The 27,772-nt window shown below is 55.4% G+C and overlaps 18 protein-coding genes across 18 annotated transcripts; 10 read left to right on the top strand and 8 right to left on the bottom strand.

Annotated features, from left to right (window-relative positions):
* The first annotated feature begins 376 nt into the window (after positions 1-376).
* On the top strand, positions 377-2,427 carry FA10DRAFT_297687 (hypothetical protein). Its single transcript, XM_025524532.1, has one exon. The coding sequence runs from the start codon at positions 425-427 to the stop codon at positions 2,327-2,329; it is 1,905 nt and encodes a 634-aa protein (XP_025374472.1). The 5' UTR covers positions 377-424; the 3' UTR covers positions 2,330-2,427.
* FA10DRAFT_269846 (NAD(P)-binding protein) lies at positions 2,275-3,684 on the bottom strand. Its single transcript, XM_025522901.1, has one exon. The coding sequence runs from the start codon at positions 3,528-3,530 to the stop codon at positions 2,595-2,597; it is 936 nt and encodes a 311-aa protein (XP_025374471.1). The 5' UTR covers positions 3,531-3,684; the 3' UTR covers positions 2,275-2,594.
* A 427-nt stretch (positions 3,685-4,111) lies between these two features.
* FA10DRAFT_304653 (hypothetical protein) lies at positions 4,112-4,857 on the bottom strand (the record flags this gene model as incomplete). The annotated part of the gene is made up of 2 exons (XM_025525377.1): positions 4,112-4,629; positions 4,684-4,857. The coding sequence occupies 2 exons, from the start codon at positions 4,855-4,857 to the stop codon at positions 4,303-4,305; spliced, it is 501 nt and encodes a 166-aa protein (XP_025374470.1). The 3' UTR covers positions 4,112-4,302.
* Positions 4,858-5,643: 786 nt separating this feature from the next.
* Positions 5,644-6,193, top strand: FA10DRAFT_289331 (hypothetical protein; the record flags this gene model as incomplete). Its single annotated transcript, XM_025524282.1, has 4 exons — positions 5,644-5,713; positions 5,770-5,951; positions 6,010-6,081; positions 6,137-6,193. 4 exons carry the CDS (start codon positions 5,644-5,646, stop codon positions 6,191-6,193), a joined length of 381 nt encoding a protein of 126 aa, XP_025374469.1.
* On the bottom strand, positions 6,030-7,847 carry FA10DRAFT_269844 (cytochrome P450). The gene is made up of 2 exons (XM_025522900.1): positions 7,095-7,847; positions 6,030-7,030 (listed from the first exon to the last, which is right to left on the bottom strand). Exons 1-2 carry the CDS (start codon positions 7,685-7,687, stop codon positions 6,217-6,219), a joined length of 1,407 nt encoding a protein of 468 aa, XP_025374468.1. The 5' UTR covers positions 7,688-7,847; the 3' UTR covers positions 6,030-6,216.
* FA10DRAFT_289329 (radical SAM enzyme) lies at positions 7,788-9,146 on the top strand (the record flags this gene model as incomplete). Its single annotated transcript, XM_025524281.1, has 5 exons — positions 7,788-7,946; positions 8,005-8,083; positions 8,138-8,251; positions 8,309-8,594; positions 8,648-9,146. 5 exons carry the CDS (start codon positions 7,788-7,790, stop codon positions 9,144-9,146), a joined length of 1,137 nt encoding a protein of 378 aa, XP_025374467.1.
* FA10DRAFT_198978 (hypothetical protein) lies at positions 8,973-9,995 on the bottom strand. The gene has a single exon (XM_025518429.1). It carries the CDS (start codon positions 9,910-9,912, stop codon positions 9,157-9,159), a length of 756 nt encoding a protein of 251 aa, XP_025374466.1. The 5' UTR covers positions 9,913-9,995; the 3' UTR covers positions 8,973-9,156.
* A 6-nt stretch (positions 9,996-10,001) lies between these two features.
* FA10DRAFT_198831 (nucleotide-diphospho-sugar transferase) lies at positions 10,002-11,102 on the top strand. Its single transcript, XM_025518428.1, has one exon. It carries the CDS (start codon positions 10,072-10,074, stop codon positions 10,882-10,884), a length of 813 nt encoding a protein of 270 aa, XP_025374465.1. The 5' UTR covers positions 10,002-10,071; the 3' UTR covers positions 10,885-11,102.
* FA10DRAFT_289326 (hypothetical protein) lies at positions 10,901-13,395 on the bottom strand (the record flags this gene model as incomplete). The annotated part of the gene is made up of 2 exons (XM_025524280.1): positions 10,901-11,591; positions 11,915-13,395. The coding sequence occupies 2 exons, from the start codon at positions 13,393-13,395 to the stop codon at positions 10,901-10,903; spliced, it is 2,172 nt and encodes a 723-aa protein (XP_025374464.1).
* Positions 13,396-13,583: 188 nt separating this feature from the next.
* FA10DRAFT_304646 (hypothetical protein) lies at positions 13,584-14,976 on the top strand. The gene is made up of 3 exons (XM_025525376.1): positions 13,584-13,801; positions 13,861-14,626; positions 14,679-14,976. Exons 1-3 carry the CDS (start codon positions 13,670-13,672, stop codon positions 14,861-14,863), a joined length of 1,083 nt encoding a protein of 360 aa, XP_025374463.1. The 5' UTR covers positions 13,584-13,669; the 3' UTR covers positions 14,864-14,976.
* On the bottom strand, positions 14,750-15,814 carry FA10DRAFT_269838 (hypothetical protein). Its single transcript, XM_025522899.1, has 4 exons — positions 15,595-15,814; positions 15,168-15,539; positions 15,040-15,106; positions 14,750-14,976 (listed from the first exon to the last, which is right to left on the bottom strand). Exons 1-4 carry the CDS (start codon positions 15,804-15,806, stop codon positions 14,875-14,877), a joined length of 753 nt encoding a protein of 250 aa, XP_025374462.1. The 5' UTR covers positions 15,807-15,814; the 3' UTR covers positions 14,750-14,874.
* A 700-nt stretch (positions 15,815-16,514) lies between these two features.
* FA10DRAFT_262994 (hypothetical protein) lies at positions 16,515-17,413 on the bottom strand (the record flags this gene model as incomplete). The annotated part of the gene is made up of 2 exons (XM_025520168.1): positions 16,515-17,046; positions 17,112-17,413. The coding sequence occupies 2 exons, from the start codon at positions 17,411-17,413 to the stop codon at positions 16,515-16,517; spliced, it is 834 nt and encodes a 277-aa protein (XP_025374461.1).
* Positions 17,414-18,214: 801 nt separating this feature from the next.
* Positions 18,215-18,897, top strand: FA10DRAFT_269836 (hypothetical protein). Its single transcript, XM_025522898.1, has one exon. The coding sequence runs from the start codon at positions 18,237-18,239 to the stop codon at positions 18,885-18,887; it is 651 nt and encodes a 216-aa protein (XP_025374460.1). The 5' UTR covers positions 18,215-18,236; the 3' UTR covers positions 18,888-18,897.
* A 494-nt stretch (positions 18,898-19,391) lies between these two features.
* Positions 19,392-20,549, top strand: FA10DRAFT_281991 (hypothetical protein). The gene is made up of 3 exons (XM_025523739.1): positions 19,392-19,878; positions 19,929-20,149; positions 20,216-20,549. The coding sequence occupies exons 1-3, from the start codon at positions 19,578-19,580 to the stop codon at positions 20,420-20,422; spliced, it is 729 nt and encodes a 242-aa protein (XP_025374459.1). The 5' UTR covers positions 19,392-19,577; the 3' UTR covers positions 20,423-20,549.
* Positions 20,550-20,958: 409 nt separating this feature from the next.
* Positions 20,959-22,953, bottom strand: FA10DRAFT_262991 (subtilisin-like protein; the record flags this gene model as incomplete). The annotated part of the gene is made up of 5 exons (XM_025520167.1): positions 20,959-21,040; positions 21,096-21,543; positions 21,611-22,081; positions 22,160-22,395; positions 22,454-22,953. The coding sequence occupies 5 exons, from the start codon at positions 22,951-22,953 to the stop codon at positions 20,959-20,961; spliced, it is 1,737 nt and encodes a 578-aa protein (XP_025374458.1).
* Positions 22,954-23,823: 870 nt separating this feature from the next.
* FA10DRAFT_281990 (hypothetical protein) lies at positions 23,824-25,228 on the top strand (the record flags this gene model as incomplete). Its single annotated transcript, XM_025523738.1, has 4 exons — positions 23,824-24,167; positions 24,259-24,386; positions 24,481-24,722; positions 24,819-25,228. 4 exons carry the CDS (start codon positions 23,824-23,826, stop codon positions 25,176-25,178), a joined length of 1,074 nt encoding a protein of 357 aa, XP_025374457.1. The 3' UTR covers positions 25,179-25,228.
* Positions 25,229-25,407: 179 nt separating this feature from the next.
* Positions 25,408-27,185, top strand: FA10DRAFT_269834 (P-loop containing nucleoside triphosphate hydrolase protein). Its single transcript, XM_025522897.1, has 3 exons — positions 25,408-26,209; positions 26,267-26,476; positions 26,531-27,185. Exons 1-3 carry the CDS (start codon positions 25,460-25,462, stop codon positions 26,960-26,962), a joined length of 1,392 nt encoding a protein of 463 aa, XP_025374456.1. The 5' UTR covers positions 25,408-25,459; the 3' UTR covers positions 26,963-27,185.
* Positions 27,186-27,244: 59 nt separating this feature from the next.
* On the top strand, positions 27,245-27,712 carry FA10DRAFT_198727 (hypothetical protein). Its single transcript, XM_025518427.1, has one exon. It carries the CDS (start codon positions 27,385-27,387, stop codon positions 27,628-27,630), a length of 246 nt encoding a protein of 81 aa, XP_025374455.1. The 5' UTR covers positions 27,245-27,384; the 3' UTR covers positions 27,631-27,712.
* The last annotated feature ends 60 nt before the right edge of the window (positions 27,713-27,772 follow it).

Here is a 27,772-nt window from a genome sequence, read left to right as displayed (position 1 = left end):
TAGGCTCCCCTTCTGTTTCAGTCCGCTATCGCGATAGGCTAAACAATGAACAGGCGGACCCATTTGCACGGTGCTTCATCTCACGGCACTCAGAACCTCAGGAACGACCGACACACGGAAAAATTGTGCATAGTCCGTGCGAGAGTTCTATCAGTGTGCAGTGGACAAATAAAAAATGGTTGATTACCAAGCAAAGATGTGGCTCCAGCGCTGTGTCCTGTCTGAAGCTGCCTTAAGTCCGGAAGTGGGGGAGGGCACGTTCCACGCTAAAGAAGCATGCCGGAAACCGAAATCAGCGACGGATTGACAGGACTGACTGAAGAGCGCGCGAAGGGTGGCAATGAATAGTATATAGGAGTGGGCGAAGCTCCTTCGCGGATGCATTCGAGGACATCACTTCACCAAGCTCAGGCTCCCTGCGAAAATGCTCCCGGTTCTTGCTCTTTTGCTGCCGCTCGTGGGCTTCGTGGCTGGCTTCGCGCCCCTGCAACGCAACATCGCCTACCGCTCACCCACACTGACGACCAGTAGCCTGGCGCATGACATTGATCATATAGGCGCAAAAATAGTGAAGAGATCGACGCTCGGACGGCGTTCTCTTGAGAGCGCACGAGGCGGGCATGCTGCCGATCAGCTTGTCATCGACTACGACTCGGCCAAGGGCATCGATGGACAGGACAGCTACCACGGCTCATTCACTTTTCCTTATGGCGTCGCTTCCGGTGATCCGCTGGACGACAGCGCTATTCTCTGGACTCATCCCGTGCCCAAGGATGCCGACACAGTGGAACCGATCTGTCTTCGCTATCAGACGAGCAAAGTCAAGGACAGCTGGCATGAGAAAGACCTCGTCGACAGCTCGTATGCGTGGACCACATCGGACGTTGACTACAGCTTCAAGGTAGAAACGCAGTTGCCCGAGCCAAAGACGCGCTACTACTACCGATTTTTTGGTTGTCACGACCACAGCCTCGTCTCGCCCACGGGTACCTTCACCACGATGCCTTCGCCCGACGACGAAACAGTCGGCTCGCTGAAGATGGCCGTCTTTTCCTGCTCCAACTACCCCTTTGGCTACTTCAACAGCTTTGGGCAGGCCGCAAAGTCAGATGTTGACCTCGTAGCGCACGTCGGCGACTACATCTACGAAAGCGCAGGTGACGGCAGCCCAGACGCCTACGGAGATGGACGCCCGCTCAACCGTGTCCCCCAGCCAAATCGAGAGATTGTGACGCTTGATGACTACCGCCTGCGCTATGCTACTTACCGAAGTGATCCGGATTTGCAGCGCTTGCACCAGAAGAAGCCCTGGCTGCTCATCTGGGACGACCACGAGGTGGCGGACAATTCGTGGAAGGCAGGCACAGCCGACTCCAACGACACGGCAGCAGGCACCGTCGAAGGGGTACGCTTTACCGAGCGCAAGAAGAATGCCGTAAAGGCATATTTCGAGTGGATGCCAATTCGTCAGGTCGACACAGCAGGTGATACGCTGCGCATCTGGCGCAAATTCCAGTATGGTAAATTGGCTGACATTGCCATGCTGGACACGCGCAACTATGACCGAGACATCACCGATCTTTACTACAACACGGCCGAGGTCGCCAGTCTGGCCAACGACACGGCTAGATCGCTGATGGGCGGCAAGCAAGAACGCTGGCTGTACCACAATCTCATCCACTCTCAGAAGCGTGGCGCCACATGGAAGCTGATAGGCCAGCAGATTATCGTCAACCATCTTAATTACGGCGAGGCGGATTTCCCCGTCGATTACGATGCCTGGGACGGCTACGAGGCCAACCGACGGCGGCTCTTTGACACTATCCGCGCCAACGACATTCAAAATGTCATTCTCCTCTCCGGTGACAGCCATGCTGCCTGGGTGTACGATGCCATCTATCAGGAGTGGGAGAACCGAACGGACCTGTACGACCCGAGCACCGGCAGAGGTGCCCTTGCTGTCGAATTTGCCGGCACGGCCGTCTCCTCGCCCAGTTCCTATGGTGCTAAACTGACGCCTGCCCAATACGTAGCTCAGGCTGAGAAGCTTGTTTCGATCAATCGGAACCTTGCCTTTGCCGAAGGCGGCCACCGGGGCTACTTTACTCTCGATGTCCGTCCAAACGAGCTCGATGCCTCCTTCTGGGGTATTGTTAACAACACGCAGCAGAGTTCTGATCAGATTCTTCTGGCCAAGTTCAACGTGCAAAAGGGCGCCAATCGGCTCACTCGCCCAATCAATAATGGCAAACCAGCGAAGGGCGGTGCTCTCCAGGCGCAGATCATTGATTACTCCAAGCAACAGTGGAATGGATCTGGGTTCTCTTAGAGCACCTATTTTCTGTAAAATAGTCTGGTCGACAAGTTTATTACATCTGAGATATGGTCATAGTTCGATTGCCATGACACATCAACTCATCAATGTCGGATAACGCTGTGCCCGGCCGGAACGGCGTGGTGGACAAAAGTACTGTACAGTACAGTACTTTGCGGAGGAACAATTCTGTTGAAAGTGTAGACCACGCGGTGTTCACATTTGTATGGCACGGTTTGTTCCCGCAATTGACGTACCTGACAAAGAACTTTGAAATGCGCTATGCGACGACCTCTCGCAGTTCGTCTTGCCTTTTCTCGAGAAATTTATCAAGGGTGTTGAATTCGATGCCAAGCGCTTGACACACACTAATGTCTGTGCGGTTTGCAAAGATGGCCAAAACCTCGCCGTTGCCAGCTTGCAGGTCTGTGGCCCGCTTGGCCTTCACACTTTCCGGATCGGGGTGCTCGGCACGCATTGGCTTGTTCGCATGCTTGGCAATGACGGCGGCAATTTGTGCCAGCGTCATTTTCTCGCCGACAGCGTTGAAGGCCAAGCCATTGAAAGTATGTGGATCCAAGAGCACGCGTGTCGCTATCTCTGCCAGATCGACAGGGTCGACTAGATCCAGGACGGTGTCTACTTGTACCGGGAAGCTGAGTGTGCCGACGGGATGATCGCGCACTCCAGGAAATGACATCGCAAGATATCGAGCACCGAAGTTTGAGAAGTGCATTGAACCTTGTATGGCTGCCCAACAGTCAAAACCAGCTGTCCTGACAGTTTCTTGTATACTCATTTTCCTATTCCAGTAGTCGGCCACGACGCCTGCGCTGCTAATCCACTCTTGCCATTCGGGCATGGTCGCGATGCTGTGCGTATTTTGCACCGATTGAAACACACAAAAGCGTATACCCGCCGCTCGCGATGCTTCAATGATGTTCTGCGCGTACGTGACTTCCAAGTGGTGATCGGCTAAGGATGCAGGGGTAGGATTCAGATACACGCCAGTGCAGGTGGCGGCGGCGGCGGCAATGGCAGCTTTGTCGTCCAGAGCGCCTCGAAAAATCTTCGCGCCTGCACGTGCGAGCTCAAGTGCGCGCTCCGAGTCTGGATGAGTGGTCAGCACATGTACGCAGTGGCCTATCGCCAGCAGCTTGTGCGTCAGAGGACGCCCGACGGTGCCGGTTGCGGCTATGACGAGGAAATTCTGCATCACCCTGGCTGGCTATCCTCAATTGTCACTCGCGACACGGCTTTCAGAATCGATCGTTGAGTGTGAAGATTGAAAAGCTAAGTGGAAAAGGCGTTGACCGCGTCTGTGTTGTCGACCAATTGATAGACGTGGAACGTCCTCTTCGACGTAGATGACTGAATGGTAGGATTTGCAGAGCCTGATTAGGGTTGACATGAAGGAGAGTCCGTTTAAAAATCACGCCACGTATCGAAAGCTTGACCTGCACCACGTGTGCACATACATTGTCTTCCGTAACAACCTCTGCGATGGAAGACTCAGCAAAGCGACTTCGTCGCGTTGGCAACCCGACCGTCAATTCACTGCTTGGTATTCGGAGCGCGACCCTGTCCTCATGCTATTTAGGAGCCACAGTTTTGCCTTCGAGTCAGGTATTCAGGAGCGGTGTCGAAGGCATGGAGGTATGGCTCTGTCAGAAGCCTCCGCATCCTCGTCGCCAGCCACTATCTCGCTTTACGTCTTTGCACCTCCCACGGGCATGCTGCGAACGAAGCCAGGTGGGGCGTGGCGAGCGGCAGACAGTTTCACTGCGTGTGGCCGTTCATCAAGCAGTGTAACAATGCAACAATGCTGGAAATGGGGTTGACGGTCATTACATTAGAAGGGCACGGCACAGGCTGTTGAAATCCCCGGTCTCAGCTTGCGCGATTGGACTTGCGCAATTATGGACCTTACTCGCTAAAGTTGAGAGTGGCTAATGGAAGAAGAGGATGAAATGGAACTGAAACCAACGCTACGACTGGCCCGAGAAGGGCGGAGCTGTCTCGTTGATGGAAAAGGGCTGGCTGAAGCGGTACAGGTACGTGACATCGGCGACGCCCTGCTTGGTGTACTCAATGGTACCCGCAATGATGAGGCCACTGCCATCACCATAGGGAAGCGGGCCGTTGGGGACGCTCGTCTCCAGCGTGATGGGCTTGCCAAGCTCCTGGGCAGGAATTGGCAGTGAGGCCACGGACTGGAGCGGGTCGCCGCCTCCACCCTCGATGGTCACGGTGAGCTGCTTGGGGTACACATTGGCCGCCTTGGCGCAGTCCTGCTCATAGTGGATCGTAATGGGCTGCCAGGCAAAGGGTCAGACTCATCATCGTACTCGTCTTGCACAGACACACACCTGGTTGCGGACAACGTTGCTGCTGGGCGACACACTGAACGTGCCAAAGCGGCCCGTGCCCGCCTGCTGGCACTTGCCCGGTGCGGTGACGCGCCTTTCGACGGGCGAGGCCACGCTCTGGGAGAAAGCACAAGCGGCGGCGGCGAGTGAGGCGGCAATGAGAGTGTTGCGCATCTTGAAGTTGTGCTTTGCCAATGAAGGCAAACAGCCTTGCTTATATAGGGCCAGCAGCTCACGGCAACGCGTCGGAAAGTCGCGGTCGGCGACGGATGTCCGCGTGTTCCTGCAGGTTCCGGCGGAGACTAGCCAATTACTGATGCTTGGATCTGTGCGCGCTGCAGATCTTGCCGATTTTCCACCGCTGCTTCTGCGGGACATCCGCCGACCTGCGGGACACCCGCCGACCTGCTCAGTATACTCGGCGGCCTTTGTAGATCTGTCCTAGGGGTCACGTCTAGCGGCATTGGAGCTCCACCAAAGACATCCGGCTCCCACGATCCATGCAAGGTCCGCGCTGGAAAGGCTGGGCCACCCCTACGATTCCATGTTTTACTTGTTTTGGTACCAAAATTGCTGCTGATTCATAGCACTGTTGTGACAGATCAAAGAGCACAAGTGCGCTACTCTTGCTGGTGAAGCGAAAAGCGCACTGCAGCAAGTTCGTAGGTGTCCGTGCCGCGAACCGGACAAAGTCAACGGCGCAGATCACAGAGATTGATTTCCAACGATGAAAGATAGTACAACGCCGCACGAGAAGAAGAGTATGCACCCTTTTGTGGACGGTGGAAGGCAACAAAGCTCGTGATGCCTTTAAATAATCCGGCCAAGTCGCACACAGCACCCACTGAGGCGTGAGAAGTGGCGACGTCGCTCGTCGCTCTTGGTCCGTGCGCGACTGCACGTGTGGAGTCGGCTTCGTCTCGCATGATTCTCAGTCCACCTCCTCTCCACCTCACCGAAATGGCAACTTTGCATCCTCGGGTGATTCTCGTCTACAATGCCGACGGAACGACGCTGGGCAAGCTCAGATGTGAGTCTCTCTTCCCTCTTAAGAATGGTGACCGCGCTGAACGCCGTGAGATGCAGATGGCTACAAGAAGCTGTTCGGTCAGCGAAGCGAAGGGGAGAGCGCATGCGGCAACTGCGAGGTGACGCACGGCGGGCTCCGCCTCACCGAGACAGACGCCTGGCGGGACGCGAAGAAGACAATGGAGTCGTCAATGGGCCTAGTCGTCCAGCAACTGCACCGCGATGAGCTCGACGAAAGGGTATGTCGTCATACCTGTCGCAATGACGGTGAGAAGCTGAAGAGATTGCGCGTTTCAGATGCGCAAGATCGTCGAAACGACGAGGCTGCCTACCGTGCTTTACGACGATGGTACAAAGATGGAAGAGATCGTAGGCAGAGACGTGATCAATGCATGCGCCTTGGTCAAGAGCGCAGACACACAAGAGCAGCGGGAGCAAACAAAGGCTCAAAACATGGTGGACGCCATTGAGAGGGCCTTGAGTGTAAAAGCGCCCAGCTCGAATTTATGACTCAGCAATGACAACGAGGATGCCCTTGTGAGGACGCTGCGTGGGCAGCTGCTTGACACTTCCCCTCCATGTGGCTCTCTTGCCCGCATTGCTAGGCTGGTCATACCAACCCAGCCAGTCCTGCACACCAGCGCCGAGGTCCTCCTCTGCGAAGTTGAGGCTGATGCGTGTGGAAATGAGACGCATGGCCACGCCCCTGAGCCATGATCTGATGATGGCAGAGCCACCGCAGGGCTTGACGCCGGCACCAAATGTAAGTGGCTGCTTGCATCCGTCGTGACTGCCTTTGCCATTCCGGTAGCGGTCCCACCTGAAGCAAGCTGCATCGGGCCCAAATGCCGCCTCGTCGCGGTTCGCCAGCGGTAGGTAGGGCCATGCATCCCAACCACGGGGGATGCAGACGCCGGCGCGATGCAAGGATAGGCCCTCGTCCTTCACAACGGTCCGCATGACGCCAATGATGGGCGGAGATACGCGCTCAGTCTCGGTGACGACGGCCGAGATGACACCTTCTGCCTCGTCTGTAGCTAGGCTCCTGATCCTCTCCGCCAGCGTCGCTTGCCCTGGCTGCTGGCGGTACAACTGCAGGACTAGAGCCGCAGCAAGCGAAGCAAAAGCCTTGACGACGAGATTGGAGGAGAACATGGCGTGATGCGAAGCGTTGCTGGCGTCAGCAATGCCCGTGTCCTTTGCGCGCTCTGAAAAGGGACATGATCCTGCCGCCATCCTTTGCTGGACCATGGCGTCGAATCTGCGCTTGGCATCCTGGCCGCGCGAAAAAGCATTTTGATACAGCGGCGTCTTGAAGCTGTTTTTCAGGCGGTCATATTAGCTGCTGCTCTCTGGTAGGATAGAAGACGGGACCGGCGCACCCTACCGGAAGGGAAAACTGCCCTCTGAGCATATCCTCGCTCCAAGCCTGGGCTTCGTCAAACTCGGTCGTGCCCCGCGCCAGACCCAGGAAGGTGCCCAGGGCGAGCGATTGGCCCAAGCTCTTACAAGCTTCGTAGATGTCCACCTCATTCTGCTTGGCGAGATTTGCAGTCCAGTCGGCCACAATCGACGATGCTGCACGTTGCGCCCCGTCTGGGCTTGGGTTCATGCACGCATCCCAGGCCTGCCTGTGCTCTTTTGCCTCCTCTTCGTCCTCGTCTTCGAGCAGCAGGTTCGGTGGTGAGAAGAATGCCGCCATGAGCTGCTCGTACGCTTTCGTTCGAGATGTTTCCTTTTCAGAGGGAGACCATGGCTGATCGAGGACCTGAAGCGCATCGTCGTACGATGTGATCAGGGCCACGTCGCGGGCCAGGACGCTGAGCCTGACGGTGGAGCAGTTGACGTCGTGCACCAGAGAGCAGACCTCATCGTGCGCCTGTCCATGGAAGGCGAGCGTCTGGCCGAGGAGTGGCAAGGATCTCCTGCCGCGTGGCAGACTTGGCTGCGCTTGTCTTTTGTTGAACCACGCCATGCTCGTGAACGCGATGGTGGTTCTTGAATTTGAAATGCAGCCAAATAGACTGGTTGTGTACTCGCGCAGAACCCTTTCCCCACCTCCACCAGTGTAGACAATGCGCGCCTCTCGCCGTCTATCGTCGTTGGTGGCCGACGCTGCTCGTCAGCGGCTTCGCCACCGTATCGACTCGGTCGACGGCAAACCCTTGACACTGGGCGAGAGCTTGGACGTTGTCAGGAGGCGAGAGGCTCAAAAGGAGCAGCGGCGCGCAGAAGTCAGTGTAAAGGCACGTTGTTTCGTCGCCTTGTTGCTAACCTCCTCCTCTCCCGAAGGCCATCCAAGAAGCGACCAGGAGTGTCTTGCCATTCAAAGAACGGCTGAGGCAGGAAGGAGTCTCTCCTCTGTTGACAGGTTGGTCTATGTGCATTGTCCGTTGTTTCCTCTGACTGACAAGCTCTCTGGCAGACCAACCGATCACACTGCAAATCAATATCGGCAAGCTGTGCAATCTGACGTGCCGCCACTGCCACGTAGAGTCGAGCCCATCCAAGCGCAGAGAGAACATGCATGGCGAGGTGCGTATGTCTGACTAGCCGTATGTGAGTGCAGTGAGGCTCACAAAAGGGCTAAAGACAGTCGACCGGTGCCTCGAGCTGCTCTCGCGATCATCCTCGACGACGACGCTCGACATCACGGGAGGCGCGCCCGAGCTCAACCCCCACTTTCGCCGGCTTGTTTCGGGAGCAACAGCGATGGGAAAGCAGGTGATTGACCGATGCAACCTCGTCGTGCTTTTTGAAGAGGGCATGGAGGATCTCGCGCAATTTTTGGCCGAGCATCGCGTCCATGTCGTAGCATCGCTCCCATGCTACACGGAAGACAACACAGACAAGCAGCGCGGAAAGCGAGTACACAAAGACAGGTGAGCATTGAGAGAAGGGAGCCGCAGGCATGCACGCTGACTGGTTCCCCAAGCGTCGAGGCCATTCGCATCCTCAACCGGCTGGGCTACGGACGCGACGAGGGGCTTCGGTTGGACCTCGTTTACAATCCGGGGGGCGCTTTCCTGCCGCCGCCGCAAGCTCAGCTCGAGGCCGACTATCGGTCTCGGTTGAGAGACGAGCATGGAATTGTCTTCGACTCGCTCCTGGCCTTGACCAACATGCCCATCAAACGCTTTGCCGACGACCTGGAGAGGAGTGGAGGACTATCCGCCTACATGAGCGACCTCGCCGCCAACTTCAACGCAGCGACATTGCCAGGACTCATGTGCAGAGACACGGTCAACGTGCAGTGGGATGGCACCATCTACGACTGCGACTTTAACGCGGCCCTCAACTTATCCTCGGTGCCGAGAGATGTCTGGTCCATCGGGTCCATCGACGAACTCGCCGGCAGAGCAATCACCACGGCAAAGCACTGCTACGGATGCACAGCAGGCAGCGGATCGAGCTGCGGTGGTACTTTGGTATAATTTAAACAATCTACCTTCCTTGAACTGCTTTCCCTATTCCTTGACCGTGACCGTGAGTGTCCAGCAGAGACCACCGTGCAAGCCATTGCCGCGTGCGAGGAAACGAGGTGGAGTCGCCTTCGACAACAGAGGCAAGATCGCCGGGTTCGTCGACGTCTTGGAGCGTGGGGCCTAGCTCGACGTCCAGTCCTAGTTCCGACAGCCGCCTACTTTGATCTTCCGCCGTCTGCGGGCATGACCATCTGATGTTTCCAAAGGCCTTGGCTGAGTCTAGACCGAGGGGCACTGTCAGGAGCACGTAGCCACCATCGCTGGCCGGTATCATATATGCCGTTTTGCCTAGTCCATCCTGTACCCGCTGTATCGCTCTGTGCACGTGTTCCCGCTTCAGCGCAAAGCAGTCGGTGCCCACGAGAGTGCAGGTGCCAGTAGCTGCTTTCATTGGACGCGAGCAAGAAGCCACCGCGGCGGCCAGTCGATCACCCAGATCGCCAGCATCGGGCTGTGGCTGCGCATCGCAGTCTTGTGACAGGTCGTTGTCCCTCAGCAGCCTCTCCACATCGGCTTGAGCTACCGCTGGGGCATACGACCAGACGAGGCGGGATAACGCAACACCGACGAAGCTTTGCAGTGTCTCGATCAGGGCGAGCTCCGCAAAGTCTCGTGCGCCGCCTTTGCCCAGCGCGGGCTCCAACCGTGTCTTGACGGTGCCCAGATACGGGTATTTTGCAACCACGCAGATGTGGTGCAGCGCCGTGGCCTCCATCGAGGTAGGAGGTGTGGCTGCGTTTAGAAATGAAGAACAATTTCCTCCATCGCATGGATCAGGGGTGCTCCAGGAACCTGTTGAATTTCAAAGACCGACGCGTGCTCTGCAGCGCACATCCCATCCGCGGATGAAGGGACAGAGTGGAGATGCACTACAATGATGCACCGATCAGCAGCTCCAGCATCACAGAAGGCCCAAGTACGCCACGGGAGTCATCCCATCACCGTCGTCATTCCCTGCCTCAACGAGGCTCTGGCCATCGAAGCGACAGTGGAGCGCCTCTTTTCGACTGCCTCCATCGCGAGCCCAGAGGTGATCGTGGTCGATGGGGGAAGCAAGGATGCCACACTGCGAGTCATTTCCAGTCTCAGAGTGCGATATCGCACGCTGAGGGTCCTCGCTTCGCCCGTTCCTTCGAGAGGCAAGCAGATGAGCATGGGAGCCAAGATTGCAGCATCAACCAGTCGTCTCGTTCTCTTTCTCCACGCAGACACGCTGCTTCCGGCCGCCTGGGACCAGGCCATCGTAGAGGCGGATGCGCGTCATCCCACGCTCATGCTCGGATGCTTTCGGCTGGCCCTGCCCGAGCCCATCGACTCCAAGCTCCGCATCATGCTCCTCGTGGCCAATCTCCGAGCAAGCTGGGCCAGATTGCCCTATGGTGACCAGGCCTACTTTGTCAGGAGCCAGGAGCTAGACCGAATCGGAGGCATCGACGAGACGCTGCCCATGATGGAGGACGTGGACCTGCTGGCGAGGTATCAGCGAGCGGCCAAGAGCAAGGCCAAGAGATGCTCTCTGCTGAGAGAAAGAGATTCGCTCTGCATCCTCAATCTCTCCGTCATCACAAGCCCCCGGCGATGGAAGAAAAAGGGTGTGTGGCGTAACACGCTCCTCAACCAAGTGTATATGCTCGCGTGGTGGGCAGGTGTATCGCCAAGGACAATCTATGCGTGGTATTATCGTTGAGGCTTATGCTACAAGATCAGACGCCCAGCTTGACTTTGACTGTCAGCGATTCAAAGTTGGCCGGGCCCAGCTGCGCTCGGATGTGACCATCGGCCACCTCGATGGATTTCCGATTCAGCACCTGCATCTCGCCGAAGCCGAGCTCGTGCATCATGGCGGACAGATCTTGCTGGTAGTGGGCCCCCGCCAGGCACTCGCCGAGCAGCACCGGATCTTCCTTGAGCGCCGTGTCCAGTCGTCGGTCGACAAACACGTCGGCAAAGTGGAGCTCGCCACTCGGCCTCAGTACCCTGGCGATCTCGGCAAAGACGCTCTTCTTGTCCTCTGCAAGATTGAGAACACAGTTGGACACGACGAAGTCGACGCTATCTGAGGAAACAAGGGAGTGAAGATCGGAAATGTCGCCCTCGTGGAACTCGATTGGCGACGAGGTAGGATGTCTGCCCTTGTGCCACGCCAGGGCGGCCCGGCCGACGTCAAGCTGCTCTCGCGTGGCGTCTATGCCAATGACACGTCCTCGCTCGCCAACGAGCTGCGACAGCACAAAGCAGTCACGGCCCGTGCCGCAGCCCAGATCCAGGACAGTTCTGCCCCTGAGACAATCGACAGGCGCGGGGAAAGGTGAGCCACAGCCGTAGTAGCGGTTGGAAACGTCCGCGTGGACTTGCTTCAGTGCGTCTCGGATGGCAGCCTCTTTGGGCGCCGGACTGCAGCACGCAGTCGTTTTCAGCTCACTGGTCGCCTTGATCGTTTGACCATAGTAGTCTTGCGCCGACTTCAACATCGTCCAGCGTCGAGAGGGGAATGTTACGACGGTCGTAGATAGGAGCGAGCGAACAAGAGCCCGATTGCCTCTGGCAAGCTGAGGGAATTTCAAATTGCAAAGTCGTACGCTCCGAGTCTCTAGTAGGATGGTTATGTAATATTCTCTCTTTCTTGGCTCCATTCGTGCGAATTCAAAGGCCGTAGAGAACAGCGTTTTCCACTTCTCTCTCGGCCGTCGACGTCTTTGCAGATCACGTCAGCGTACCAGGCCAGCTCGAGAGACATGTTGGTCCCCATCCTGGCGTCTCCAGTGCCATAGCGTGCCAGAGAAGCAGCGACCATGCTGGCGGTGCTCTTGACAATATCTTCTCGGCTACTGTCTCGTTGCGGCATGCGACCTTGGAAATAGGCTTCTAGCCAGCGGGCCTGTACCTCCGCCACGATGGCTGCGCTGAGGGTCTGCGGAAGGCCGAGAACAGCAAAGTCGCGCTTGGAATAATCCAGGGGGACCATGTGCCTGTAGAGACGAATGGTCTCTTGCAAGGGAGAGAAGTGGTGCAAGTGAGAGAGGATGGGGACGCAGCGCCTAGCCTCTTCCAGCGCTTCGTTGAGAGCCAGCGTCCATTCTCTATCGCCCTGTCCTCCCAAGCCCAGCTCGTCGGCCAAATGAGCGCCCAGCAACTCGCGCATCGCCACGTCTGCGCGCGAGTAGCCTGTACATGCCACAATCACATCTTTCTCCTGATCGACCTCGGTGATGATCTCTTCTTCCTGCTGACATGACCTGGTACCTAGCAGGGCGTACTTGCCCCTCCCGAGCTCGGCGAACGCGCCGCATCTGGCGTGTACCATGCGGCACGTAGTGTTCTCCAGCTCTCGAGGTGAGGGAAAGATCCTGGCCGAAGACCGCATGATCTGCTCCCACCCTCTCTCGCCGTCATCTCCCACGCCCTTGCTCTCTGTATCCTGCAGGACGAAGGAAGACTTTGCCATCTGACCCCAAAAGAAGCGCATCATTGTCTCGCTGTAGCTCTGTCGAGGGGATCCTGACCAGGGGCTGAGGCGGCTGATGAGGGGCAATCGAGATGTCCAGGCTGGCCAGGTCCCGCTCGGAAGCGGCCACACATCCATCGCGCCTCCGATCAGCAGCAACTCTTTGCTTTGTCCTGCTTTGGCTACCACATCGAGAGCACTCTTGCCGCTCCCCACGACGATAACTCGGTGTGCTTTCTCCAGGAGCTCGCAGGATGATGCCTGGGCAAGCTGGCTAGAATGCAGGACTCGGACTCCTGTGCTTTGCAGCTCGCTGAGCACGGGTGGCATCGATGGAGTGCTGAAGGCGCCCAAAGCTAAGACGACTCGGTGGTAGTGATGCACGGCACCGTGCTCGGTCTCCAGGCACCATCGGCAATCTTCAAGGATATTGCGACCTCCGCCACTGGCGTCGCTGCCACTCTGTCCTTCACTACATCTCCGCAGCTTGACTACGCGGGTGCTAAGCTCAAGTTTTGCCAGTCGGCCTCCACCTTCGCTGTCGTTGAGGCGCATCTCCTTTGCGAACCTGGCGTAGTACCGTTGAGCCGTCTGCGCTGTGATGTAGGCGCTCGGTCTGCTGCTCTTGTCACCTTCGGCGTCATCTTTCGTCAGGGGAAATCCGGGGTAGGCAAACAATTGCCGAGGCGTGTTGGTCTCGAGCCAGTCGTACGCCTGCCCCTGCTCCGGCTGCAGAGCCCACACTCCGCCCATGCATGCTCGGCAATCGTACAGAGACACATGGTGTGACTCAGCAAGGTGATGTGCTGCTGCAAGACCTGAAGGACCGGCACCGACGATAGCTACCGAGGGTTTGCTCATTAACGAATCGCCTCACGCTCGACTTAGCAAGGAAAGCGCTACGTGATCGAGGAGTGCTTCTATTTCAAATCAGAAATAATCCAGGGTTATCTGACGACGTACAAAAAGTGGACGGGCCTCTCTTGTCTCCCCCTCCACCACAGCGGTAGTCGCAGTACGTGCGAACATGGAGCGTCAGATACTCACGCTCAGGATTGTCGGAGCCCTTTTCATCGGGTCATGTCTGCTCGCGCCGACACTCTGGCAACCGGCTCTCGATGCAAGCTGGGCCTGGCTGCTGCGACGGTCCCTCTTCAATGTACGTGTTCTCTGTCTCCCTGCGCTTTAGGTCCCTGATTCACACGTGCCTCCCAACAGGCCTCTTACTTTGAGACGCTCTGGACAGTGTCTCTCTACATCCTGTTTGAGTCGTACTATGTGTCGTTGGCCACGACTAGCAAGCCCCGACCTCCGATGCCAAAGCGCGTAGACCAGAGGGCGGGAAGGGCTCACCTATGGAAGAATGGGACCGTGCGCGTCCGAAAGCTGAGGGGAAGGCTGAGCGAGCTTGTCGTCTACGTTGCGCCGCTCCTCCTTCTTGACCTCATCCTCATCAAGAAGTTCAAAGGGGTTGCGTGGCAAGACATCGTGTCCAGTGGAGGCTACGAGCCCCACTCGCTCCTCAACGCCACATACTCAAGCCCGGCCAACATCAAAAGCACCAACTTTCTAGCCCCCTCTATCCACAACTTTTCGTTCTCATCGCCGCTGCAGCTAACGCGTGCTCTTCCTCCCCGCCCGATCACCTCACGACGCCTCGTCGTCGAGCTTCTCTCGTCATTGGTTCTCTACGACGCCCTCTTCTTCGTGGTCCACCTTTCGCTGCACAAAATCCCCTTTCTCTACTCGAAGCTGCATGCTACGCACCACGACCACGCAGAGATACATGCCCAGATCACCAACAGGCTGGACCTGGGAGAGCGTCTCCTTCTCGTCCTTACGGCCAACTTTAGCCTCCAGATCATTGGGGCCCACGTCATGACGCGCACCGCCTTTGTCCCCGCCTTTGTTCTTTTCCTGGTGCAAAACCATTGTGGTCTCGATGTGCTCTCCTACGACAAGATCCTTCCAAAAGGATGGGGCGGTGAGTTCCCTTTCTCCTACATGCTGACGGAGTTCTGACGCGTTCCAGACAGCCGGACCCTCGGTGCATGCTCAGCACCACCGGCTCGGCACTACAGGCTATGCACCTTATCTCCGCTGGTGCGACGACCTGTATGAGCGATTGACGTCTTCTCGAAGCAACGTCGAGGCCCAGAGGCGCAAAGACAGCGAGAAGATGGCCAGGCTCCTTGACAAGACTGGAGTAAACAGTGACTAATTCATCTTGTTTCATTTGAGATGCCTTTTTAATGTCGAACGAGCCATGCTTAACCACCAGAGCGTGTTGAGGATCAGGAGCGACGCTGTGCCTGTCTTGCACTGGACAGGAATCTAAAGCCATTTTGCGATGAGGTTTCTGTGCGCTTGTCGCATGGGAATGTCAGAGCCACTCACACTTAGAAAGGACTGAACGACGCTGCGGTTCGTTCGGACGCCGTAGAGCCACAGCATGTAGTAGATCCTGTGGGGTAATGGCATGATGAGCATTCACGTCTGCAGTGGAGTAGTCGATGAAAACGCACAGCCCAATTCGGCAGGCGAAGAACGTTGCCACCAGGCCCGCATCGTTGATGGTCGATGCAAGCGCTTGCACCCTTCCATGGTGGTTGCGCCGACGAAGAAACCAGCGGAGATTCAAGAGGGGCGTGCTGGCGTTCATGAGGAGGAACATCTCGACGAAGAAAACGCCCCTCTCCCTTTTCCGCCTCGCAAATTCGAGAAAGAGAGTGAGCAAGGAGCCCAGGACGACATGGTGGAGCTTCATGAGCCGAGTGAAGCGGATCTTGTACCTCGAATCAGCGAGGTAGGAGATAGCAGTGTCCTGGAGCAGGTAGCCCGCCTCAATAGCCACGACTGCATTGCTTCTCGCCGAACGCGACGTGATGAGATTGAGGCTGGGCAAATTCATCAGTATGTCGATAGATGATTAGAACGGGCAGGGAGACACACCTCTTCCACTTTGCATCAAAAGCGTCGCGCGCGGCTAGCGAGGTGCTGAGGACGGCATGGATTGTGCTGACGAGCTTCAGGGCCCCCTCTGCCCGGTCACTTCGCCGTCGACAGAGAAGACCGAACAGCAAGGGATAGCCGCAAAGGGCTATCCAGAATGCCGAGGGGTATCCTCTTGTTTCCTTCTCATCTGCGTCTGACGCGACAGACATCGTGGTGGTACCAAGCGTCGTGATGCTGGCTTGTGCGCTTGGTTTATCCAAACCTATCGCGCCTGCAGCTGTAAACTTTACCGCGCATCCCACGTGCGTCGAAGACAAATCTTGCCGTAGAAGGGGGAATTTTCAATGCCGTCTGCATGATTAACTTCGAGGAGTCTATGACACGACGTAGATCGCACGGCCGCCCAGCCGTCGTCATTGCCGCTCGTCTTGCTCCTGCCGATCAGCTCCGCCAACTTTGCTCCCTGTGTTCTTTAGACATTCGACCCGTCTGCTTCTAATGTGACGGCTGGCTCTCGAGCACTGCGCTCGCATCGCACGAGGCCGCGCAGACGGACCACTTCGCACTTTTTCACTTCAACGCTCTAAACCGTACAAGAAACTTTTATACACTCGTCGTCAGAGGTGGACTTCATGGTGCCGTAAATCTGGTCCCGTTTGTTGCCCTCAAACTCCGATATACTCTCCCTGAACGGGTTTCCTCTGTAGATGCATATCACTGGGGCGCTGCCGACAAGACAAAATACTCTGTAGCACAAGCGTCCCAGCAAGCACCGGATTGACTCCCACTTCCTGTGTGTCCAATCAAGCCCGATATCGCCCTCAAAACAAGTTCGCAGCACCCACACCTGTCCGAGAGCAGGATTAGCGTGGCTTCCAGGCGAGTTTTAGGGAGACATTCACTATGATATTTATGTGTTACGGTATCCTTGGGCTCTCCTCAACAATGGTCTTGAGTACCTCTTCCGCGTCGAGCCAGGAGGCTTGATTTGCAGACGGCATCCGACGAAATTGAATGCTCTCCTCTCGATTTCCCCAGATCAGGGGTCCGCCGATGCAAAGGCCGCGATTGCATGAGTTGAGCCGATCATCTCCGGCTTCGTGATTTGCAGACCGCTTTACTGACATGTCCTGGCGCTGAGAGGTGGCAGCCCGATGGGAAGTGTTATGGGCCGATCGGAATATCCTGCCTGCCACGGCAATCTCGATCACTAGGACCACGGGCATTAGCAATCCGTCGTAAAAACTCGAGATGTTCGAAGTGCTGACTGCGACAATTGCCGTATTTGCAAATAGGGAAACGAACCAGTAGACGAGACCTTGTTCGATAAAAGCAAGATAGAAGCTTGGGATCTTGATAGCGGCAGATGAAGGGCGGAGGATGTGATGCAGCCTGTACGGACCCAGCCGAACAAATTGCGCAACCATCAGGCTCACTTGCAATAGGTTGCTGGTTGTGCATCTTTCTTTCTTCAGCGAAACCCAATGCGAGCAATTGCGGCCTGCTCAACTCACTTTAACATGATAAACACAAAAGAGCTGACCACCCAGCGTTCAAACTTGAAAAAGAGGCAGTAGCCTGTTGGAGTACTAGTTGCGGCGAGCGCAAAAGGGCAAGCGACTGCGAAGCCGGCCAGTATCACTGTCGAGAGCACCGCAATGGCCAAGATCTTTCTGCTGCGATTGTAGATGGCGTAATTGCGAAGGCAAAAGATGGCATTGATACCCATCTGAGCAATGACATAGATCGCCGGGGTTACTTTGGCGTATGCGTCACAATCACCAATGCCGGGTACGAAGCCAAAGAGGGCATACATCAGACAGTACGTAAATGTACTGTATACATGCCTTTGCCGTTGCATACGCCATGAACGGCACTCTGGGACCCGTCCGGCGGATGATACGGATGTCTTCCGGTACCGCATTGATTACTTCAACGAAGGCAGCGCCGAGTGCTTGTATTGGATAATGGCTTGTCAGCCGTCCATCACTGTCGTTTGAAACACTGACATCACTAACTCACTGACAAAGAACACGACCGCGACAACCTTGCAATGTCGTACGTCGGAAGGGGGAAGATTGATGAAAGGATCATCCAGGAGGGTGGGTATACCAACTTCGGCGGCACACTTTTGTCTATCGATGGCATGTTTCGAGCGCTGTGGTAGGACGAGTTAGTTGACGAAGGGCAGACTATGGTACGGGGGCCTTTTATCAAATCGATAAAGAGCTATAGCATTCTGAAGATTTACCGGAGATGTCGACTGGACCAGAAGCAAACCGACTGCTCGGTATCAAGATTAGTCCGATAATTTTGGAGTCAAGCGCATCGGCGGGCGCTTCGTCAGTGTTCTTCTTTCTGAAATTTGTTGGTGTCACAAGTAGTGAGAATCCAGATTTCGCTTCCATGTGCAGAAAAGTGAGTGCCGCATGAACGCTAAAATGCCGTACACTCTCCTTGATAAAGTGTACCTTCACGCGTGTCTCACATTTGAACAACTCCTCGATCTCAGCACTCCATTGTTCTCAACTTCATTCCATCACGACGCGGCCACGATGGACGACAGAATCTTACGGAGGCTCTTCAAACCTACAATAGATCTCTTTCGCTGGCCCTTGAAGCTGGTTCCGACGTACGCCATGTTCTTTGGACAAGACAACAGGCCAGCAGGCATCCTTCTGTGCACGCTGTTTGCCATACTTGTCGCTGCACTCGTTGAGGCGAAGGTCAGAAAGGTGAACTCGACAACAGCGTGTAGATACACAATGTGGTGTTTCTTTGCACTAAGCGCGCTATCCATCAGCATCTGTCTGCCTATGCCCGTCCTACAGCTGTCAACTTCTCGATGTTACGCTTTGCTGACCATGCTGGTCTTACAAGCGTACTGCCTAGTCGCCGATCTCGACCTGAATACAACCTGCACCTGCCTACATCTTCTCGCCTCTGTCCAGCTCCTTCTTCTCCCAGGCACCTGGTCAAGGCTCTCTGAGCTGGGAAGGAACCATGCTAATCTGGCCTTGTTCCTCATAATCGAAGCTTTCTTTGTGTGGACCATCCTTGGTTTCTTGTGGGCAAGCCTAATCGTGGAGAGCGGCGGCGACAAGAAGAGGGGCAGTATCAAGAAGGGCAGCGATCTTTCCACCTCCAATGCTAATGCCACTCTGCAACCAAACATTGTACCGGACAACGCGAGCAAGAAGAGCGGGTCCCTTGAGCAGGGAGAGGTCAACTTCGTGGTCACGACTAGCGCTGTGAACTTTGTCCTCTTAGCTGTGCTGCAGTTCTACTGATGTAATTGCAACATAAGAAATCAAGTCCATATGCTGGAAGAATGTATTCGAGAGCTTGAGGCTGTCGATCAGTGTCTACAGAGACGTGATCACTCCTTCGGCATTGCATCTTAGCCTAAGACGCCGCCGTTGTCTTGATTGCTCAGCGGCCATAAGTCTCGTTATTGGAAGGTTGATTGCCTACCTGCACTGTTTCTTGAAAGGCACTGCTCAATCGGCGAGAAGCAAGCTGTCCCATTACCTAGAATTCCACCCAGCTGAGATCGCTTCACTCGAAGATAGACAGAAGTCGCGTGCTGCTGACGATGTAATAAGGGCATCACTTCGCTCCCTAGCGCTGAAAGTAGGAAACTTTAAGAGTCTATTTGTGTAACATTATTAGAACACAGCAATTCAAGAATGCGGATGAAATGTGAGAAGTAAGCGCGTGAACCACGCGGTCGAGGCAGCGGATAGGGGTGATGCAAATAGAAAGGAATGATTAAAGACGAATTTAGATTAGCAGCTCAGCGGGATGTGACCATGCGGTCAGGCCAGACCAGAAGAGAACGAGGACGAAGAGCACTCAGGCCCATATTCAACCGTGCAAGCATGCGGTCGAGGCAGCCGGCAGTGCACGGGGATAAGTGAGTTTGCAAGAAGACGCTGTCACACGCAACCACCCAGCTACCAAAGACGAAAGCAAGAGACATGAATCTCGTTGCCCTTGTCGCTCTCGTCACAGCGGCTAGTGCCGTAGCCCGGCCCGCAACAGGATTGGGTCGTCGTCAGGACAGCATACCTTTGGTCAAGAGCAACTCCAGCGAGGTTCACGTGGGAGACGATCCTTACGAACCCTTTGGCGGAGGCTCGCCAAACTTCCCATATGCGAGTGGCCTCAACTCCTGCAATCGAAGCCAATACTCTTTTCAGATCTTGTTCAACGCTGCTGAGATCTACAGAAACAATACCTACCGCTTCGTGCTTGGGCAACCACGCTTTACTCCTGAGGGTGAGTTGTGTTTTCGAGTGGTGGAATGACTGCTTATCGGTATTCCACAGGTCCTGTCATAGAAGGGGACAAAGTTTTTGTCGACCACACATACAACACCTCACAGATCACCCAGAAGGATGATAGTGGGGTTTCATTCTCTGGATACAGCCTCTTGTTCTTCGACATGTATCCAGGGGCACTAGCAAACGAAATCCCCAGCCACCCCTGGACCCTTAACACCGGAAACACCACAGACGGCTTTGTTCTTCCGGGCTTATATTCAGTCACTGTACGTTGTTGTCTCGGACATGGTCGCAGTGACGCTAGATCAGTCTCTAACGCTTCGTCAATTTAGGGCTATGTGACGTATGGCAACGGCACGGTTGTCAACGCGGGCTACGACAACATCACCGTGAGCTCTGACAAGAATTGCACTTCGGAATTCACGAGTACCGACTTGAAGAAGGCGACGCAGACGGACGACGCGACGTCAGCAACTTTAGGTATTGGTCTCACTGCGTCTATTTTCGGTGCTGCTCTCGCCATGCTCCTGCTCGCGTAAATTTGTGAACAGAGGAAAGGAATGGTTCTTGGTGAACTTGCAGTACTATACAACTTGGCTAGACCGTATTCATTGTACTGTATCAATTCCTCATTATTTCGCAAGCAAGAACAACTTCTCATCTGTGAAGCACAACCGGCAGCGGAATGCCTCAAGCTACAAGCTCTCTGGGCGCTTGCAGACACGAAACAGCCACTCTTGAACCCAGAACAGCGACTTTGAACCGGCGACCATCTTCATCAAACGTAGCTGCAAAAAAGCCAATCGGAGCCATCATTACTCTGCAGAGGCTGCAACACAATGGAATGCCTAGCAATACAGACGTCCAGTCAGCGAGGCACAAGCGGTACATATGAACAGGCTTACGAGTCCTCTCCGATCGTCTCGACGTTTGTCCTTACATTGGTGGGCTTCAGAGTTGCGGCGCCTCGCGGCTCGCTCAAGACGATTCTTGGAGCCGACAAGTCACATCGGTCATACATTGTCGCTCGCGACATAGATCACATGCAAAGAACCATGTAAAAGATTCAATACTCTCAGATACCGAGGGCAGTTCGCAGATTCGGAAAGTAGGGTGTGCCAAGGCCTGAGCTGGGGTCCCACCTCTTGGCGGCAGGGCTGCAGAGAGAGGTCAACACCTGGAAAGGAGCGTTGCGCTCTGGGTCAGACTCACAACCCAAGCGTGGCGTCGGCACATCCGTAGCTTCCCCCACTTGTGACGTCTGTGAGGCCAGTGGGAGTCCTGTAGAGGAACGGGTGAGCCCAGCCGAGGTTTTTCTGCCCTTTTGCTCGGCGTGCATCGTTGAGAAGAGAAAAGATGCTGGCAACCGTGGGGCACGAAGCGGAGGTACCGCTGATTCTGTAATTGTTCCCGTTTTCCGTGATCAGGTATGCGTAGCCTTGCGCGCTGATGTCGGGATAGCCTCGTCCAGTGGTACTGTAGTCACCGGCGTCTTTGGTACCGAGCACGGTCTTGTATTGCGAGACGGCTGTATTCTGGAATGTGGGGCGGGCGAAGACGTTACTGAAGCCGCCTCCGCCGTAATAGCCGGCCGTCGCTGCGGTCACAGCAACCTCAGGAGCAAAATTCACGGTAGCACCGACGGAGAGAATGTATTGGCCTGTGGAGAGGAAGCGAGGAGGGTTGAGTCAGGGCTAGCAAGTGCCGTAGACCAACTTTGGACTCACAGCCAGAGGGGTACGTGGGAACAAATGGAGGGCAGCTGTCCCCGTTGTTAGTACCTTGGCCATTGACGCCATTGTCGCCCGAAGAGAACACGATGGTTGTGCCCATGGCGGTGAGCTTCATGGCACTGTTGCACAAGACTTGTGCCTCAGTTGCACCGAAGCCAGCCTCGTCCGATCCATACGAGACCGAATAGACACCTGGGCTGCCGTATGCTTGATAGTTGTTGATGATGTCAGTGAAGGCAGCTTCGAAGATGTCGCCACCGTTGTCCGTCGCAGTGCCGTAGTTGTAGTAGACAGACTTCAGCGGGTACGTCTGGGCGACGACGGTCTGAACGTCCAGAGTGGCCTCGTCGCCAGGATTTGCGGGGTCGTTGACCGCATTTTTTGCTTCAATGACGGGCATCACGTAGGTGGCAGCGTCGGGCCTGAATTGCTGCAAGTATAGGGTAAGATCGGCTTGCGAAAAGCCTGTATGTACGAAAAAGGAAAAGGTGGTCGGTCAATATCAAGTAGAAGAGGTCGTGATAGGCGGGCAGCGGTACGCACTTTGGCCGATGAAGCCAGCGACGAGGATGTCTGTGTTGGCGCCCCCCGTGGGAGTGTAGGTGTTGGTCCCGTAGAGCTCTCGCAAGCAGGTCGGGGTCACTCTGTTGGCGACACAATCGGGAGGAGCCGTAGCAGCACGCTCCTCGAGCTCAAATCGCTTGGTTGCTGCAGTGGTGAGGTTGCCTTTACCTGGACCGGTAGTAATCTGGAAGAAGGACGCCAAGGGCTGAACAAGGCTGCGCAGAGAGGATATTAGGGAGTGAGGACAGTAAGACCAGAACGTGAGTCGCTCACCTTACAGAGCTGGAGATCTGGGCTGGAATCGTATAGCTTGTAGTACGAGGGAGTACCGTGCCGTCAGGGTTGCTGTATGAAGCGAGGCTGGCTGAGAAGAGCTTGGAAGCCTGAGCAACCGTTGATTTGACAGTAATTTGATCTTTGAAATTATTGTAGCTGATTGCCGAGTCAGCGATGCCCTGGGCTTTTAGGTAGCTCTGTACTGTGGCCAAGGTAGCGTTGGTTGGCGAAGCGTAGGCGGCCACCTCTGCCTCGCTCAAGGCAATGGCACCATTCTGGTCCAAGCGAGATGCCAGTCCGGCTAGGTTTGCGCTATTGAGGTGAAGGGTGAAGGAGAAAGGCGTGCTGCCCCTCGCCGATCCAACGTGCCTCCAGGAAGACGGGATCTTTGGTGCCTTGATCACTTGGCCGCTGGTAGCTGAGCTGGGGGCGGCTAAGCTTGAGCCGGACAGCGACAAAAGCGCACAAAGTGCAAGAAAGTTGACACCAAGCTTCATTATCGGACGGTACGAGGGGGGGACAGGATGAGCGGAAGGCATCAAGCCTCATCGCATCCTTTTTAAGATCAAATTTATCACGATTTGTGTCCCGGAACGCATCGACCAGGACAAGAGGGTAGTCGTTGGGCCGAGACTCATGATTACACTGTGAAGAGTGGTACGGGTCATCTGGCCCTGCATACTCTCAGAGACTGGGACGGAACCGAATGGCCTGCCAGCAAAGTCTCGTATGATTGCATGCAAGCACGATACCCGATTGATTGACAGTAGCACAATGCGGTCTGAAAGCGCAGGCAAGAGCGGCACAGCGTGGGACATTGAATTTGGACGCGTTCCGCAGGCAGAGCGCGCGGTAACGGCTAAAAGCCGCAACGACCCCGCTTTCTAAGCCACGAAGCTGCACGACGAAAATGTTTTCGATCCCAGCAAGCCACCGGACGTGGCCGAGGCGTACCAAATTATTTCGTGATCGGCAAAACAACAGTCTTCCGAGCTCGTTCCTGGCTGACAAAGAAGGATTATCGGGAAGGACGACGCTCATCACCGACTCCTGCTCCTCGCCTAATTGAGAGTGCGCCTAGAACCTATCCCATTCCCGACTTAGCGCGGGTGTTTCTGGCTTGTTCTGTCTCTCTCTCAGTGACAGCGGGTCTCTGTGACTCGCTGTCTCCCCACAAGGGGTGCAGACGACAGTCACACACTGGAACATGTCGTTTCGTGAAGCGCATGAGGTGCTCCGAGTCGTTCTTGTTACAATGCAAGCCTAGCTGCCCATTTCTTATTATAAGCAGCACCCGCTTTCTGAAGGGGCCACCTCGAATCCCTTTTTGTTGCACCTTTCACCTGCACTCCTACTTCCGCGTCAAGATGATTCTTCAACGCCATGCTGTTGCCTTTGCACTGCTTGCTGTTTGGCTGGCGCTGAGCTTGCCCAACGTGGCTGCTGCTCGCGACCGAGATGTGAATCTTCAGCGGCGCAACCACCCCACCACCACAACGTATACACAGGAAAAGTGCTACACAAAGGTTGCGAGTACGAAGAAGAAGCATGTCCACACCACCACACTGTACTCGACGACTACCTCGACGGTCTCTGTCACGGTAAAGTCGACAGGCAGCACTACTACGGTGACACCTTCGCCGACGACTGTCACCTCCACTGCCACTGCAAGCACGACGACGACTAGCACCAACTTAGCAGTCACTGACACGTGAGTGCCTTCGATCTACTACCCGACGAGAGGAGAGGCGGAGATCATCTGCTCTAATGACTGCGAGAGCCACAAGATGGCTTACATGTAGATTCCTTCATCAGGTTCACCAACACCATCACACCAACGGCCACGACTACTTCAACCTCGACGGCCACGAGCACCAGCACTTCTACGGCGTCCACTACGACGGCAACTACAACCACAAGCACATCCACAGTTCCGGCGCCTGCTGGCTTCACTCCTGCCGCCAGCCAAGTCGCCTCGCTTGGATATCAGCCAAACCAACGCCGAGCACTTGACTCTGCGCTAGGCAAAGCGCAGGTCAAGCGCCAGGCAAAGGCTCCAAGCCTCTTGGCTCGTATGCCGGTCATCAAGAAGCTGTGCAAGTCCTACCCCCAGTCGGTGACGTGCAAGGAGCTCATCGAAAAGGTCGTCCACGTCACAACCACAGTGTCATCCCCCTCGACCACAACGGTCACTGCACACAGGCCCACATCAACTGCTACGACGACGACGACGAAGACGATTACCTCGACCGTGGCGCCTCCTGATGTCAGTACTACTGTCACTACTACGGCACCTACCTCGACTTCCACCGTTACCACTTCGACAACAACAACGACCACCACCACCACCACCACCACTCAGACACAGACGACAGTGGCCACAGCCACGTCTTATGCTGCTTGCCAGACCAACAATGTCATCAACAAGATCAGTGGCCAATACGTATTCAACATCTATCCAAGCGACGACAGCGCAGTCATCAACACTGGACCATCAAATGCAGCGTCAGACTGCTGCGTGGCTTGTCAGCAGGCCGGCTGCAACGCCTGGGAGTTCTTCAACGCAGACCAGGTTGACTATGGAAACCAGTGCTATATGATCAGCGATACGACTTGCCCTGCGCCGTACGAGGTGGACACTGATCCCAGCCTCGCCGCAGACGAAGTGGGGACATTTGGAAACGGCGCCTGTGGCCAGGTGCAGACGATTGTCCGGGATTGATTACACTGTACTTTCTTCTGTCGGTGCTCGACTCGTCGACCCGAAATAGATACGTTGCTTGCAAATGCACACGCTGGGCGTGGATGAAGGGGAGACTCTTATAATTCTTGCTCAGAAGAAATGAGCCGCTAGCCAAATTTGGATCGGGCGATTAGCAGCTCTCTCGCACGGGCCAGAGTTTAGAATCTCAGCGGAGGGTTCCCCGAGCGGGGCTCTTCGCGCAGTCGATCGTAATCACGCTACCAGATCTGCACCACCACCACCACCACGCGGCGCTCAGGATGGACACCATCGCAACTGCTTTCTTCGACCATTCCGAGGCCCGGCGCATCAACACGAATGCCGTCATCAGCCGTGCGCTCAGGGAGCAGCACCCGACTTCGGCGCTGGTAACCGTGTCTATACCGAACTGCAATCTGCTCGACTATGCTACCGGCACAGGAAAGGCCTCCTTCTGGCCGCTCGAGCAGGGGAAGAGCGACCTGTTACTGACTGAATACACCCCTCCTCCGCATCGCACGGAAGATGGAAGCATCCAAGACACGGCTCTGTTTGCCAAGTACGGATACAGGTGGGACGGTTGTGACTTCCTCCTCTACCTTTTGGAGGGCCGCGATGGTTCGGCCTCCTATCCTCAGCTCCGCTTTGCCTACCTATTGACGCCGCAGCGCGAGAAGGCCGAGGCACTGGTCTATGCAGCGGGCAGGTGGACCAGTGAGCTGCATGACGAGGTCTGGGTCTTTGACAGTGGCTACTGGCAAAAAAGTGCCCAGCTGTTCGCGAGCATACGTAGCGCGTCGTGGGACGACGTCATCCTCGACGCCAAGATGAAGCAGGATCTCATTGACGATCACATGTCCTTCTTCCACTCAAAGGAGCAGTACCGAAAGTTCAAGGTGCCGTGGAAGCGAGGGGTGATCTACTACGGTCCTCCGGGAAATGGAAAGACGATCAGCATCAAGGCGATGATGCACGCACTGTACAGCTTGAAGGACCCGATTCCTTCCCTGTACGTCAGGTCGCTCTCTTCGGTGAGCATTGACTTCTTTATGTTTGTGCCAGAAGGGTCAGACTCACATCTGCGAAAGGCTGCAGGCCCCGAATATGCAATCAAACAAATCTTCGAGAGGGCCCGCCAGACAGCACCATGCTACCTCATCTTCGAGGACTTGGACTCGCTCGTGTCGGACAGAGTAAGGAGCTACTTTCTAAACGAAGTCGATGGCTTGAAGGCAAACGACGGCATCTTCATGGTGGGCAGCACCAATCATCTCGATCAGCTTGATCCGGGAATTGCGGTACGTGCCACCCCTCCTTCTTTTGGGGGACATATGCTAACACCGGATCACCAGAAACGGCCCTCGCGCTTCGACAGAAAATACCTCTTCTCGGACCCCAACAAGGAGGAGCGCATCGCATACTGCCACTTCTGGCAGAGAAAGCTGCGCGACAACAAAGACGTTGCGTTTCCAGATATCCTGTGCGACGCCATCGCCGGTATCACCGACAAGTTCAGCTTCGCTTTTATACAAGAGGCTTTCGTCGCCGCGCTTCTGGCCATTGCCCGCCACCGTCGAGAAGACAGGGTGCCTTGTAACGACGAATCATACGTTTCTGTGGGAGATTCTGGCAGCCAAAGGGAGGCGTTTGTCGAAGATCTTGCCGACGATTGGGTCGACGTGTCCGCAGTCGTCGACCTCGACAAGTACATCCTCTGGAGGGAGATCAAGAAGCAAATCAAGTCGCTGCGCAAAGAATTCGATCCGGACGCCTCTCCCCCGTGATGATGGCACCCTTGACGTCGTCTCCTTTTTCTGCCTGCTTTCGAGCGTTGAATCTAGCTACTTCTCGAATTGCAGACTTCTCCTGACCCAGAATCGAATTATGAATCTACTACTACTACTCTAGGGCACTTATTACAAGTCATCGACTGAAGAGAGTAATGCGGCGTTGCTGCTTGACCTAGCATTGATGCTTCGAAATCAAATCATGGAAATTCGACTCGGCCTGTATTATAATTATTAGCGCGCAGGATTCGGGTACGCTGAGCGCTTATACTAAGTCGACGTGCATGGGACTCCGTATTCCAGGATCGAAGTTGTTGCTCACAGAATAACCTTAAATCGAGGGAGTAAGCTCGACCACGAGATCGTGACTAATCAGGTACCAGTGCGATGCAGGTAACACGAAGCGATGAGATCATCGAATGATTCTAGATGCTTGGCGCATGTTGCATGATGACCGCTGTTGCAGACCGCTGTTGCTTAAAAGACGGGGTGCTCCCAGAGCTCTACGGACCTCGACGTCGAGCTTCCCAATCGATACCAAGCGACTCAGTATGATCTGCTCGCTCTATTGGGCTGTGCTCCTCATCTCGTCTGCTCTTTGGTCGCAGTGCTACGTGTCCGGCTACATCAATGTGACATATCCGACTTCCGCAGCGGGCTGGTGAGTCAGAAGAACAGAGATTGCCCGACTCTTTCATTTATCTTACGCCGCCTTAATTCTTGCAGGATCGCTGGAGGAGAAAATCGCATCTTTTGGACAAATGCAACTGTTGACGTTGCACAGTACAGAGAGAGCGGCTACACGAT

Source organism: Acaromyces ingoldii (assembly GCF_003144295.1).
Source record: "Acaromyces ingoldii strain MCA 4198 unplaced genomic scaffold FA10scaffold_8, whole genome shotgun sequence".
Lineage (NCBI taxonomy): Eukaryota > Fungi > Basidiomycota > Exobasidiomycetes > Exobasidiales > Cryptobasidiaceae > Acaromyces > Acaromyces ingoldii.
This window is presented reverse-complemented; position numbering and strand designations above follow the sequence as displayed.

What these genes read in the sequence shown, in the direction of transcription:
- FA10DRAFT_297687 (XM_025524532.1), top strand. Translation starts at nt 425, where the DNA reads ATGCTCCCGGTTCTTGCTCTTTTGCTGCCGCTCGTGGGCTTCGTGGCT.
- FA10DRAFT_269846 (XM_025522901.1), bottom strand. Translation starts at nt 3,530, where the DNA reads ATGCAGAATTTCCTCGTCATAGCCGCAACCGGCACCGTCGGGCGTCCT.
- FA10DRAFT_269844 (XM_025522900.1), bottom strand. Translation starts at nt 7,687, where the DNA reads ATGGCGTGGTTCAACAAAAGACAAGCGCAGCCAAGTCTGCCACGCGGC. An exon ending in CAGTTTTCCCTTCCGGTAGG is followed by an intron (nt 7,031 to 7,094) that starts GTGCGCCGGTCC and finishes CCTGAAAAACAG; the next exon opens with CTTCAAGACGCCGCTGTATC.
- FA10DRAFT_198978 (XM_025518429.1), bottom strand. Translation starts at nt 9,912, where the DNA reads ATGGAGGCCACGGCGCTGCACCACATCTGCGTGGTTGCAAAATACCCG.
- FA10DRAFT_198831 (XM_025518428.1), top strand. Translation starts at nt 10,072, where the DNA reads ATGATGCACCGATCAGCAGCTCCAGCATCACAGAAGGCCCAAGTACGC.
- FA10DRAFT_304646 (XM_025525376.1), top strand. Translation starts at nt 13,670, where the DNA reads ATGGAGCGTCAGATACTCACGCTCAGGATTGTCGGAGCCCTTTTCATC. An exon ending in TGCGACGGTCCCTCTTCAAT is followed by an intron (nt 13,802 to 13,860) that starts GTACGTGTTCTC and finishes GCCTCCCAACAG; the next exon opens with GCCTCTTACTTTGAGACGCT. An exon ending in CCTTCCAAAAGGATGGGGCG is followed by an intron (nt 14,627 to 14,678) that starts GTGAGTTCCCTT and finishes CGTTCCAGACAG; the next exon opens with CCGGACCCTCGGTGCATGCT.
- FA10DRAFT_269838 (XM_025522899.1), bottom strand. Translation starts at nt 15,806, where the DNA reads ATGTCTGTCGCGTCAGACGCAGATGAGAAGGAAACAAGAGGATACCCC. An exon ending in TTCGCCTGCCGAATTGGGCT is followed by an intron (nt 15,107 to 15,167) that starts GTGCGTTTTCAT and finishes ATTACCCCACAG; the next exon opens with GATCTACTACATGCTGTGGC. An exon ending in TCGTTCAGTCCTTTCTAAGT is followed by an intron (nt 14,977 to 15,039) that starts GTGAGTGGCTCT and finishes AAATGGCTTTAG; the next exon opens with ATTCCTGTCCAGTGCAAGAC.
- FA10DRAFT_269836 (XM_025522898.1), top strand. Translation starts at nt 18,237, where the DNA reads ATGTTCTTTGGACAAGACAACAGGCCAGCAGGCATCCTTCTGTGCACG.
- FA10DRAFT_281991 (XM_025523739.1), top strand. Translation starts at nt 19,578, where the DNA reads ATGAATCTCGTTGCCCTTGTCGCTCTCGTCACAGCGGCTAGTGCCGTA. An exon ending in ACCACGCTTTACTCCTGAGG is followed by an intron (nt 19,879 to 19,928) that starts GTGAGTTGTGTT and finishes GGTATTCCACAG; the next exon opens with GTCCTGTCATAGAAGGGGAC. An exon ending in CGGGCTTATATTCAGTCACT is followed by an intron (nt 20,150 to 20,215) that starts GTACGTTGTTGT and finishes TCGTCAATTTAG; the next exon opens with GGCTATGTGACGTATGGCAA.
- FA10DRAFT_269834 (XM_025522897.1), top strand. Translation starts at nt 25,460, where the DNA reads ATGGACACCATCGCAACTGCTTTCTTCGACCATTCCGAGGCCCGGCGC. An exon ending in ACGTCAGGTCGCTCTCTTCG is followed by an intron (nt 26,210 to 26,266) that starts GTGAGCATTGAC and finishes CATCTGCGAAAG; the next exon opens with GCTGCAGGCCCCGAATATGC. An exon ending in AGCTTGATCCGGGAATTGCG is followed by an intron (nt 26,477 to 26,530) that starts GTACGTGCCACC and finishes CCGGATCACCAG; the next exon opens with AAACGGCCCTCGCGCTTCGA.
- FA10DRAFT_198727 (XM_025518427.1), top strand. Translation starts at nt 27,385, where the DNA reads ATGATTCTAGATGCTTGGCGCATGTTGCATGATGACCGCTGTTGCAGA.